Raw genomic sequence first — 12,917 nt, forward strand, 5'->3', positions numbered from 1 at the left:
TTCGGTGCAGCAGTAACACCCTGAAAACCTGGGAATGACAGTTTAGTCAACAGCTAGATAAGAAAATACTCGTAAACAGTATACATGAGAATTTTCCAGGGGTGAAATCCTGAAGCTTGGCTGAGAAAGAGCAGCTGTGGGGATGCTCACAGCTCTCACTGCTGTGCCGATGCCTCCTGATAAGGATCGCCGAGCCAGAAACCAGAGATGAACAGGCTGAAGGGACTTCTCCGAGCCCTGGCCATGTGTTTTGGGTGCCAGTCACTGCCTGGTGCTCAGCCTCTCTCCCTTGGCACTCCCTGGTGGTTGCTTCGAGCCCAGACGTGAGCGTGGGCTCGCGGTCAGGCAGGGCGAGGGGCAGCAGCTCGGGGCTCCGGTGCCACGCGTGAGTCACGACGTCTGCGGGGCAGTTCTGGGCGCGAGCACAGCTCATGACTCAGGGATACCTGGAATAATGTGAAATGCTGCATCTCCCTCTTGGGGGCACATTACACTTTCTTTACTTCATACTGCTTAAGAAACAGTCTCAAGTCTTAAAGTATTCCGAGACGACCAAAGGACTTCTCTCCGGGGAAATCCAGTCCTTTCTCATTTTCATCCCTCTTTTGAACCTGATGATTTTGTACAGGAGACCAGCCCTTGGGAATAATGCCACAGAGCCCATCCTCTACCACCGTCCTGCTCTCCTTTTTAAAGTGGAGTGCCAGAAGTAAATGTGAAGTTGTGGTATAATTCCTTCCTTTCCATTTTTTTTTTTCACGAAATCACATGGGAACAGCACCTTCGCCTAGGGGAGGCTTTTCCCTAGCTCATTTGTTATTTGAAATTATCTTTCCTTGTCAGGCCTGCACTGCTCTTTTCTGAAATGCCTGCCGGGGAATCCACACGGGCCTTCCCTCCTCTGCTCCGTGCCCCCGGGCACAGCGCTGCCTGCCGAGGGGCTCCGAGGTCGGCCGAGGACGGCTCGTCGGAGGCATCGCCCGCGGCCGCGCTGAGCACGTTTCCTGCTGGAGACTCCAGTCTGGAAGCCAACAAAAGCGGGCTCTGCAAAGCGCCTTCCATTACGCATGTAGATAGCATCGTTAGCAGAGCTCTTCATCCGAAATGGAAATCTCCTTTAATAAAAGGAAGACTGCAGCTGCTGGCGGGTCTTAAGGTATGGGCTGGTGTAAAAGCAAGAGCTGGTTTTAATAAAAACATCAGATTTTGGAAAAGAAGAAAGCCACCATGAAGAACATACAAATCCAGTAAAGTGCAGTCAAATCCAGAGTGAAATCGCTCTCCTTTACAAAAGTTGTGCAGATTCTATTTCACCATTGGCTACAGAGACCTGAACAAGGACTGAAGCTCAAAATGTAAGCAAGGAACATGGACACCTCTGGTTAGTTGCCAATAATTAAAAAAAAAATGAATAACATTCTATGCTTTTTTTCTTGTAGAAAAATATTTTTCAATTACATTGAATTCAATTTAAGCTCAGCATTGCAATTCACTAAAAAAAACCTGATGTTGACAGTTCAGCCCCAATGCATGGCTCCAGCGGTGTGGGCAGCTGCAGGCAGAAGCCCTGGCACAGCCTCCGCTCCCGACCTCGCCACCGATGAGGCATGCCATGGCACCATGGCACAGGCTTCACTCGCTAATTAGGGACGTAACAAAGGATGGACATAGACGGAATCCACACCACATTTAAGGTGCTCTGGATTTGCAGTGTCAAGATAAAATCAAGACTAATGAACCTACCCAAATGGCATAAGCAATATTTCTGAACCAGGCTGCACCTGACGCATCCTTTATGTGAAGTGTCCAGGTGACCTGGACGCCAAAGCCAATATTGAACAACAAATGGGGAAAAGGCAGCCAATATTACCATGGCTGTATTAATACTATTAATAAAATGAAAGATCCGGATGACAAAACATTTTAATTATTTCCCTTCTTCCTCAATTCAGCACTGCAAGACTAAAAATTAGCTTTAATATCCTTTTTCTTTTCTTCTCTCTTTTCTAAATTTAACACGCTTCTCCTAGATGATATTGAGAGAATTTCCATGGTGCTGGTTGGAACTGGGTCAGACCTACACAGGATCAGGCTGCTTCTAAAATTCTCCATGCTACTGTTTTAGAAATCTTATGAAACATCTTATGTGGCTGTCCTCTCTTGGCAGTGAACATCCGTAGCTGACTGCAATATTTGGTACTCAGGAAATCTCATTTTCTCTTTCATTTTGGATAAATACTTGCATATTTTGTCTATCTTCAAGAGCAGCAGAGCAAATATCCTGGTGTGTCCCCTCTGGAAGAGGGTATTTGGGTGCATGCAAGAGACAGAGAAGCACCAAGCAATCACCGGTACACTCGAGCACAGTATTATTTTCACTTGCTCTCCAGTCTCAAGGTCCAACGTTGGAGATGCCGGCAGGATCTCACCCAGCTGACTGCCCCCAGTGCACCAGGGGTCCCCAGTGCCATGTGCTCAGGGACGGGCAGCGCAGCCAAAAACCTTCTCCTGGCCCCAAACCCATGCACCCCAAGGCAGTTGCACGATGGGCACCCTCACTTTGGGTTGCAAAGGGGTCGGACAGGCTCTGTGGGGCAGGAGGTGGGCACCTTTCCCACAGCTCTCACTTCCCGGGCAGACTTGTCCACGCCAGGGATGGATAATTGCCATGTTTCAATCCCCGGGCACTCTTGGGTATCGTCGTTTTTTTTGTGTCACTGCTGTTTGGTTGTCATCACAAGTCAAACCTGATGATTCAGGAAGTACCATTTTTGATGTAGTTTTGAAACACGCTTCTGTTAACCAAAGCATCTTTCTGTTGTGGGATTGCTGGAGACAAACGCCTATGGGGAAATATTCCAGGCTGGAAAAAAAAAAAAAAAAAAAAAAAAAAAAGAGAGAGAAAACTAGCCAGGTCACAAGGAGGAAGAATAAACAACCCTTCTCCAGCGCTAACATCCACGGGGAAGGGTATAAATAGGCAGCTGTGGGGACAGAGGGATGGCAGCCTGATCCCGCGGCGATCTGTGCAGCTTGCCTTGGGCTCTGGGCTGGATCCTCGCTCCTCTCAGGATGAGCTGTGCTGTCAGGCAGGTCGTCACTGCCTGCTCCCAAGTCAGGAGCAGCGCCGGCAGCTCGGCAGCTGGGGCTGGCAGAAAGGTCTCCTCCGCCTCCTCGGGCAGACTCGCCGCCTGTGACTTCGCAGCTGCAGCCGGGAACTTCTCGGGCGGCAGCTCCAGCGAGGGATTCCTTGGGAAGCCGCTGAGCGCCGGCAGCGCGGCCGGTGGGAGCTTCGGAGCCGCGCCGAGGGCTTGTTCCACCATCGGATTTGGCGGCGGGGGCATGTGCGCTCGCGGTGTCGCTGGGGGCTTCGCCAGGGCTGGCGCTGGCTGCGGAGAGGGGATCCTGTTCGCTAACAATGAAAAGGCCACCATGCAGAACCTCAACGACCGCCTGGCCTCCTACCTGGACAAGGTGCGGCTCCTGGAGGGAGAAAACGCGGATCTCGAGTGCAAGATCAGGGAGTGGTACGCCAAAGTAGGGCCCAGCTGCGAGCCGCGCGACTACAGCTGCTTTCATAAGGAAATCGAAGATCTTCAAAACCAGGTAAATCAATGCTTTTCAAGAAAATATTTTCTGGGGCTTTGCTTTCGCATGCAGATGTCCAATGTGAAGTGGCAGAGGCAGCATCTGTCTCTGGAGGTGCACATGGAGCCACAGCTTATATGCAGTGTGACAGCTTGGGCGAGCAGCACACTGCTTTTATGGAGAACTGAGGTTTCTGCAGCTGCTCAACCAAGCTGGCATGCAGATTTTCCTGGTGAAATGCCATTTAACAGATTACTAACACCAATATATGAATTGATTATAAAAGGACTGGGTTGCAGTACCATGGGAGATGTTTCCTCCAGGGCCTTCTGGAGCCCGCAGAGCCTGCCAGCCCAAATCTCTCTCCTCTGGCTTCCTTTGCAGATCCTGTGTGCAGCTATGGAGACCAACAAAATCCTGCTGAACATTGACAACAACAGGATGACTGCCGACGACTTCAGAGTGAAGTGAGTACAGCCCCGTGCTGGATGGAGCAGTTCGCACTGCCCGTGGACGGGCAGGTGAACGATGGTGACACGGAGACCCTAACGCAGTGCTGGGGGCACACCATTGCTTGTCGTGCTGCCATATTAAACACAGGTCTCTGTGAAAGGCACGGATAGCATTGGAAACACTCATAGCATAGCATGCCTGAAGCGAGAGAAGAGCTTGCTCCTCATTTTTTTCCCCATGAACCCAACTCGGGGACTTGCCGTGCTGACGTGCTGGCTTTCCTCTGTTGCCTGTGGTTAAGGTATGAGACCGAATGCGGCCTTCGGCAAAACGTGGACGCAGACATCTGCAACCTACGGCCCGTCCTGGACCAGCTGGCCAGCTGCAAGACCGACCTGCAGCTGCAGTGCGAGGCTTTGACCGAGGAGATGTGCTGCCTCAAGACGAACCACGAGGAGGTCAGATCCCTCCCCGCTCTTCCAGAAGCACGCGGAAAGAAGCCACGTCCCCGCTGAGTGTGGATGTTGCGCGTCTCCCCTGCAGGAAATGAACTGCCTGAGGAAACAGGCGACGGGCGATGTGAGCGTGGAGGTCAACGCCTGCCCCGGCCCGGACCTGAGGAAGATCCTGGAGGACCTGAGGTGTCAGTACGAAACACTGATGGAGCGCAACCGCAAAGAGACCGAGCAGTGGTATGCCTGCAAGGTACTGTACACGTGCCCAGCTCTACCCTACTCTGCCTATCGGGGGGAAAAACGAGAGATTAAGTCACCTCCGCTTAGTGGGGACGTCTGGGTGGCAGCAATCCTGCCAGGGATGTGCTCTGCTGTTAATTATACTGCCAATTACAGTGCTCTTCTGCTCACGGCAGAGGAGGCACTGTGTGGTGGGTCACAGAGGAGGAAGGGGGATTTGGAAATGCTCGGGTTGCTGCAGCGTGAGCAGAAGCAGCGTGGTTGAAGCCCTCTGGCTCGCTGAGATGCTGCGGTGAGGTGAGGGAAGGAGTGCTCTGTGCTGACTTTGCAGGTGGAGGAGGTGAACCTGGAAGTCATCACAAGCAGCCAGGAGATAGAGTCAAGCAACAAACAGGTCACTGAGCTGAGACGCCAGCTGCAGGCCTTGGAGATCAATGTGCAAGCCCAGCTCACCATGGTAAGCGATGCCACCACGATTTGCATCTCAGACTCCTCACCTCCTTTGGAAAGCTGCACGACCAGAGTTGTCCAGCTGGGACACTCTGATCCAGCTTTTTGGTGGGACCTCTCCCATAAAGTCACGGCATCCTGTGACCAAGTGGGCTAAGCCTGCAGCGTACCTGGGTTCCTTTTGTCCTGTTTCCATTCTCAGAAAGAAAATCTGGAGTCCTCCTTGGCAGAAACCGAATGCCGCTACAACAAATACCTTGCTGAGCTCCAGAGCCAGATCTCCTGCGTGGAGCAGCGGCTGGCCGAAATACGGGCAGAGATGGAGTGCCAGAACCAGGAGTACAAGACCCTGCTGGACGTCAAGTGCCGCCTGGAGCAGGAGATCCAGACCTACCACTGCCTGCTGGAGGGCGGGCAGCACGACATCATGTACGCAGACTGCAGACAAAGCGGGACGCAGTAAAACCTCCAGGCTTTGACTAGGGGATATAGGAAAACATGAGATACAAGTGGTAAAAACAACGCTGCGGTGAGCAACCAGTAGTGACCTGTTACCAGACAGGGCTGGGAAGCAAATCACGAGGCACCTGAGGAGTTGGCTCTGCTCAATGTCCTGGGTGCAAGCCGAAGATCACTCTCTCCTCCTGGGGCAGTGCAGGTAGCTGGAGAGCCCACCAAGCCCACCGCCACCACCCGGCACGGTGTGGCACCTCGCCACCTTCCAGGGAGGTTTTCAGCATGAGCTGGGCAAGGGCTTTTATGAAAATTGCCATTTAACCAAGCTTTATTGGCTTTGCCACTGCTTGACAGGATTAGGGACTGGCAGTTAAACTAACTGAAACAATAAATTATCTAAACATTTTCAGTTTTGCACAACAATTTTAATTACAGTTTGGGGAAATTTAATTTGTATGCAAAGCAGTTGGCTCTTCCCTGCTTCCCATTGACGGAGATTTTGAAAGAGAGATGCATGCTGTTAATATCATAAAGAGCAGCAGACACACATAACCAGCCCGAGCACCCACCTGCTCCATTGGTTTGGAAAAAGGTATTTTAATGGTAGTGCCCCAAAGCGGGCTCTCCTGGGCCCTCCAGTCCTAAATTAGTTACACGAAAAATCAGCTCTTGTTCCAAAACGCCAGTTGCAGTGGCTGAAATGAACTGTTAGAGCTTGTCGCAGAGCCTCAGGCAGTCCCGAGTGTCAGGACAGACAGGCGGGATGGAAGGTGTGCGAAATGTTGCTCCTAATGACCCTCGTGGCTTGAAGGGGAAATGGGACCTCAGCTGTGCCTCTGCCCCCTACGAGGCCACCAGAGGCTGAAGGGACACGGGGACAACTGCCTGGCACGGGGCAGTTCTCCAGGGTGGGACTGACGGGGGCTTTTCTTACCAGAGCTGTCTCCCTTCCACAGAGGGCCAGCGGGAAGAGGAGTCCCTGGAGTCCCACCGGCTGCAAGAAGCGGGGGGCTTAAAGCCAGCCTGTGCCAGCCGTGCCTGTCCTAAGGCTCTGGGGAGAGCAGGCAAGGTGAGGTGTCCTCCAGGAGCCTGGAAGGGTGGCCACGAGCTGCTGCTTTAGCCCAGCCATTTTCTCAGGGAAGAGGAGGAAGAGATTTTCAAGTTTTCTGGGCGGCGAGGAGCTGCAGAGGGTTTCTTTTTTCCTGGAGAAAGGCAGCGCAGGTCAGACAGCAGGATCGCAGGTGTGACTGCTGGTGGCAGAGCTTGGGGATTAATTAGGTACAGCAGAAAGCAGCAGGAAGGGATGCACCCACAGGACATTTATGCAAAGAAAACAGTTTTGTCACTGGGGAGTTACCAGGAGTAAATATGTTTCAATAAGAGCTTCAGCACGACATGAAAATGAAGAGCTGGCAGGGGGAGGCAAGTCAGTCATCAGCCTTTCAGCAAGGACGTAAGATCAAGCAAGCTAGGGAGAAGAGGGAAAAGAAATGTCAGTACAAGAGGAAGGGGGAACGTAAAAAAAGGACAAAGGGGTATGTGGAGGAAACCTCGAGACAAGCAGTGCTTCCTCCTCTCTCTTGGCAGGTCACTGCAGACAAGAGAGCTTCCCTGCCAGTCCCACCGCACGCCCCTCTGAGGAGGTCTCTCGAAGAACAAATCCTTTGGAAAAAGCAAGGCAAAAACCACCTGGCAGTTCTCAGTCCTGCGCATGGCACCAGTCGGACGGGACCCTGCAGAACCGCTGCTGTGCTGCCGCCCCTCTGCCTGCTGCTTCCTCCTGCAACGCTGCTTGGAGCCCGCCACGGACCTCCACCCGTGGGCTAATCTGTCTCGTGGTCAGTCATCTAACAGCTGCCAAAGCTTGTCTCTAATAAAACTCTGCTACTACTGATACAGCCTTGAACCCGCAAAGCAATTCTACAAGTAATTTATAATACAAGTATTAAAAAAACCAAACTGTTACTCAGATACTTATATTTATCATATACCCTTGGCTAGAAATCCACCCAGATCAGGGCTTCTCTGAAGTGTTTGATCTACTTCCACGAAGCAGTTATTTTAAGGAAAAAGAAAAAAACACTCAGTGTTCCCATCTGCCACGCTGCTCCTGCTGAATTCAGCGGCTGCGGGATGCTGGTGGAGGAAAGGGAGCAGCTGGTGCTGCACAAAGGGTTGTTGGCCTCCAGGGGAGGAGGTGTAATCTAAGACATGAAGTTGAAGGTGATAAGGAAAGAAACGTTCAGGGAGGCTGGAGAGAGCACAGGGAAGCAGTTTCAGGGCAGTCCGACTGATGATGTCCTATTGAAAGAGACTTCTGAGTGAAAACCAAGTTTTCATTAAGTAGGCGTGTGCTAATATAATATAATGGACTGTAATTCGCAACACCTTTGAGGTATTAATGTGAATGTGCAGCAACAGGATAAAATCAAGAACAACAAGCTTTCCCCAATAATCCCGAGTAGTAATTTTGAAAGCAAGGTTCTGCTGGACCTGACACGCCCTTCTGGTAGAGGGAAACACTTCCAAGAGAAAATGCTAAATAAAGAACCCCTAAATGGATTAAACAAGAAAAGGGCAAACAGGAAGAACCAGCTGGCAACATGTGGGAAGATAAAAGGGCGAGACAAATTAATATGTGGGAGAGAAGTTTTTTAAAAGCAAGATACAGTAAACAGCAGGGAAAAAAAAAAAAAAAAGATGGTGGTGTTTCATTACCACAGAGAAAGGAATTACACATTCGGGAACACAGCTGCATTTTGCCGCTTGTGCAAGCAAAGGCTCAGGATCCAGCCCTCCCCTCCTCTCTTCCTCTAAATGCATCAGAGAGGCTGCGGATGGTGCTTACCCTCTCTGCTCCTCATTAGGCGGCTCTGTTAGCCCTTTTCTCTACCCAAACACCGGCTGGGGTTTGATGACTAACCTTATACACAAATCCAACATGAAGGCTTCCAACAAGAAGACTTCAGGGGAGATGATGAGCCTTAATTATTCTCTTGGCAAAAATTTCAGCAAAGATGGGACTTTTTGTAGCCAGCTTTCTTTCTCGCTCTGCAGAAAGCCTGGTCTGCTGCTGTGACATCTCTCCTGCTCTGCCCTTTCGGCTCTGAGCTGTGCCTTTACAGAGATGGCTCTCCACGGAGGGCCAGCGGCGAAGCAATCGAGGGATGGCCCCAGATGTCCCTTTGGGGACGGCCTCTCCCATCACTGGCCCAGTGAGAAGCAGCTCTTACCCCCGTGGGTTAATTGCTGTAATGAGCTTGTGGACAAGGCTCTGCGCTCAGTGCTGTGGCTCGTTCTGTACCTGCAGCCCCAGCAGCACCAACTGCACTCCTTCGGCGTTATTTAACCCGGCTGCAGCACCTCCGAGGTCGCTGCATTAAACGCGATGCAGGAACATAAAGGTGCCTCCCCTGCCCAAAGACTGCATAACCTGCACGATTTCCAACCTGGAACAGCACAGGAAGAGGCAGCAAGGGATGACAAATGAAACACAGAAGATGCAGTACAGCCCGCACAGATGCAGTACGCCAGCACAGCCTGCAAGAACCCGCTCTTTCCTTACTGTGCAAACCTTGTAAAGCCAGCACGGAGTAGGTCAAGGACAGACAGAGACTTAGGCTGAAGGTGTAAGACCGGGAGAGGAACCTAAGGATAAAAAGAGCAGGGGTGGGTGCCGCAGGGAGATGAGGGAGAGCTGCCTCAGCACTCCGGCGGGCGAGCAGGAGCTATCGGCATCGCCGCCCGCGGGGTCGATGAGACGCGCTGTGATCGCCCTGGCAGACACAGCACCTTTTCCTACAGAGAGAACAGACACATGCGAATTACAACATCATCAGAAAAAATCCCCGAGGAGAGAACATACCAGAGGTTTAAGACATGAGCGAAGCGGCAGAAGTAAAACAATTAGATTGGCAAGCTGCTAATGCTGGAAATCAGCCATGAGCTAAGGACTGCACTGCACACGCAATTATACCTGATTACAGGCACAATATATTTTTAATACTAAGCCGTGTTTTGGTGTAATGTACGAACTATAATTTCTCTATAAAAGTCTGTTTTATGAAAGATGCAGACGGGCACCGTCTCACTCACGCCCTTGTAACTATCTGTGGAACCTGTATTTTTGTTTCTTGGGTTGTGTAACATTTATAAAGAAGTATTTACATAAGTAAATTACTACTATAAGCAAGCAGGAGATTTCTCAGCCCAATACACTGAATAATTTCATTTAAACTGCCTGTATCACCACATACTGAAGGTGCATTGAAAACAGACATATTAGTACAAATATTAAATAAAGATAAGAAGAAAACTCTTAAGGGGGGGCTCTGGCTGGCCTGTGCCCTTGGCCACCTGCCTGTCGTGCCGCTGCACAGTACCTGAGCTCAGGAAGCACCTGAAATACTCCAGTCCTGCCTGCCAGGTTCTGGTTTGACCCCCATGGCTCTGCTAGCAGGGACCACAGGCTAAAACCTTGTTTTAGCCTTGTTTTAGCTGAAAACAGCAGTGAAGTTGTTCTAGTTTCATGCAGCCATCAGTATTCCCACCTATCCTAACACAATTTCTCTCCTATTCCTTTGCCATGGAAATCAGCAGTGCTTCCAGAGGTGCAGAGGCTGGGAAGCCTGGTGGCACCATCATCGTCTGTTGGTGCTGGAAAGAAATTAAAACCCTCCACAAAGTGAATCAGGAAAGGCTGTGAGCTTCAGGAGGAAGAAATCCGTCTCTCTCCACCTCTATATTCCACCGAACTTCATCACTAGCAAATGTTCAGAGGTAGTTTGAAGATGTGAACAGTCAGCAAGAAAGGAACTTTCAGTTTCTTTCACAGAGTTATCACCTTCGTCACCGAGGTGCATTTAAGACCTAAGATCACTCTATTACCAAGCTCCCTGTGGCAATTTTTTCGGTTGCCTTACAGGAATTTTGCTAAACCTGGTGGTATAAATCAGTGAGTCACTAGCCAGAAAAAAAGTCGTGGTCTGCATTTGAAGGATGGGAGCATGAGGTCTGGAGCCGGCTCAGTATCACATCAAAGAAGGATTTAATAAGTGATGCCTAATGGCTATTATGCAAATCATTAATGGTAATTACAAGTGACAAGATAAAATCATATTCCAGTGTGGTTGCACAAACATCACTGAAGCAATGCTTATGAAAGCAAAGTTGTCAAATTAGACACGCCCTTCTCGTAGTTGACACAAGGCAACACTATCAGCTTTGATAAGCAAAGCGAGCAGAATGTGGAGGAGACAGGCTGACGATCGGCAAAAAGGCCGGGTGCTGGGACAGCCATGGGGCCAGAGGACCGAACCCCACTGCCCATCGCATCCCTTGAAAATGTAACGTTGTCCTGCTGCCCCCCCAGTGTCCATCCCTGTGTCGATATTTATCTGCATTGCCTCCTCATCTGCTTTCGCATCTCTCTTTTTTGCCATAATGACCACAGAAGTTACCAGCACAGACACTGTGCTGACAGCACTGCTAATCCTGCTGGCGAACCAAGTCTCATTGCTTCCTTTACTTCCATCTGTATGAAACCATTTGCTTCCTTCCATCACGTCTGGGTTGTAAATCCTTCGGGGACATTTTTATGTCTCGGGCTTGCCCAGTCCTTTTCCATGTAGTACTCTGCCCCGAGGCTATGCTCCTGGTCTACATGAGCACAAATAACAGCTGCAGGAGGAAAAGGAATTAGTTTAGTGGAGAAAAGAGCTGGTACTGGGGGATGTTTCAGCACAAGATGGTGGCACACAGCTGGAGAGCACAGAGTGCCATGTAGCCAGCAAACACAACAGCACATTTTCACCTGATCCATGGCAAGGTCTCAGCTTGGAGCCTTGCCATGGTCATAAGGAAGAGCACGGCCCTGCATGGCATGGAGTGAAGCTCACCCATGGCCCTGCAAGCTGCCTGCCTGCCAGCAAACACCACGGCAGCCATCCAGCACATGGAGCAAACGATCAAACTGCTTCTAAAATACAGCTTGGTTGGCCACGGACTGGCTCCTGGATGCATTTGCTGCATCAGCCCCATGTCCATCTCCCAGTGAAACTAGCAGGAGCCCAGTAAAGCTCCAAAGGATGTGCCTGGATCCCCAGCACGAGTCCTTTGGAGGAGCAGTAGGATTGGTTCTAACCTTCACCGGTAAATGTGATCCTGTAGCCTGTAGACCTTTGAGGCAGGACGTACATAAAAGGCTGAGCAATGATGTGAACCAGTTTGCTTTGTGGCCAAGACCTGTAAGTGATGAAGTGAGGCAGTGCTCTGTGCCCACCTGTGGAGTGATGTCCAGTATCCCCAGTACGTTCCCCTGAACCTAAGGCTCTGAAAGGGAGCGAAAGGTGACCTTAGTGCAGAGCCCTGCTCTTTGCAGAGTGCTGTTAGGCAACTTCTGAAAACCTACACAGCAGAAGCGAAGCTCCAAGCAATCCAGACATTATATTAATTTTTGTAGGCTCTCACAGACACACCCTGTCTTCAATTATATTCCTCAAAATGACTGATGAAAGCCAGATTTACTCCCTATCCTCCTTTTTTTTGCTCGTATTTTCACTATGGTAAGTCTAGGCTGTGTGGGGAGCATGGGGGATGTGTTTCTAGGGGAAAATGGACTTGTATTTCAGGCACTGCGGTCTTAGAAATGTGAGCTCTGGGAGACTCCATCTCTGTCCTTGAGCAAGTTATTTCACTGTACCATATGAATAATGAATATTCCAGGATGCTGCCAGCCTTGGGTAGGCGTCTTTTATCATTTTTGATCTAAATAAAGCAGTAAATTAGCTCACTGGAGAGTAGAGAGCCCTAACGTGCTTGTGAAAAGGTGGTCGCATCCTTGTGTGCTCGGGGACCCTCTCCGACCCGCAGGCACAGCACGTCCTGCCACCAGCAAGGGAGCAGTGGCTGAGCACCCAAGCAGCTGCCGAGCACCCTTGTGGGGTTTTCTCTGCCCTTCTCCCCGCTGGTGCCGGCTGCTCGGGCAGGTGTCACACTCACCTCCAAAGGGGACCGATCACAACTGCTCCTGTAGCCGGGTAGATGGACGTCCTCAAGTCAAAGGCTGCTTGTGAGTAAGAGTGGCCGGGGAATTGCACGCTGTAGGGAACAGAAGCCTGTGTCCCCTGGAGAGCAAAATATCCTCTCATTACGGCAGTCTGCCACAAAAAGACACTTGCACTGGCTGAGCCAGTTCTCCGAAGGCTCCTCTGGCTATCGCTTGCCCGGTTTGGGAGATTGCTCTGCTGTGAGCAATGGCCAGGCTGTGCCATTACC

At 50.7% G+C, this 12,917-nt stretch overlaps 1 protein-coding gene across 1 annotated transcript; it reads left to right on the plus strand.

Moving 5' to 3' along the window:
- Positions 1-3,072: 3,072 nt before the first annotated feature.
- Positions 3,073-5,649, plus strand: LOC311422753 (keratin, type I cytoskeletal 19-like; the record flags this gene model as incomplete). The annotated part of the gene is made up of 6 exons (XM_084496104.1): positions 3,073-3,606; positions 3,973-4,055; positions 4,343-4,499; positions 4,585-4,746; positions 5,068-5,193; positions 5,389-5,649. The coding sequence occupies 6 exons, from the start codon at positions 3,073-3,075 to the stop codon at positions 5,647-5,649; spliced, it is 1,323 nt and encodes a 440-aa protein (XP_084352230.1).
- Between the last annotated feature and the right edge of the window lie 7,268 nt (positions 5,650-12,917).

Source organism: Aythya ferina, assembly GCF_964211825.1.
Source record: "Aythya ferina genome assembly, chromosome: 23".
NCBI lineage: Eukaryota > Metazoa > Chordata > Aves > Anseriformes > Anatidae > Aythya > Aythya ferina.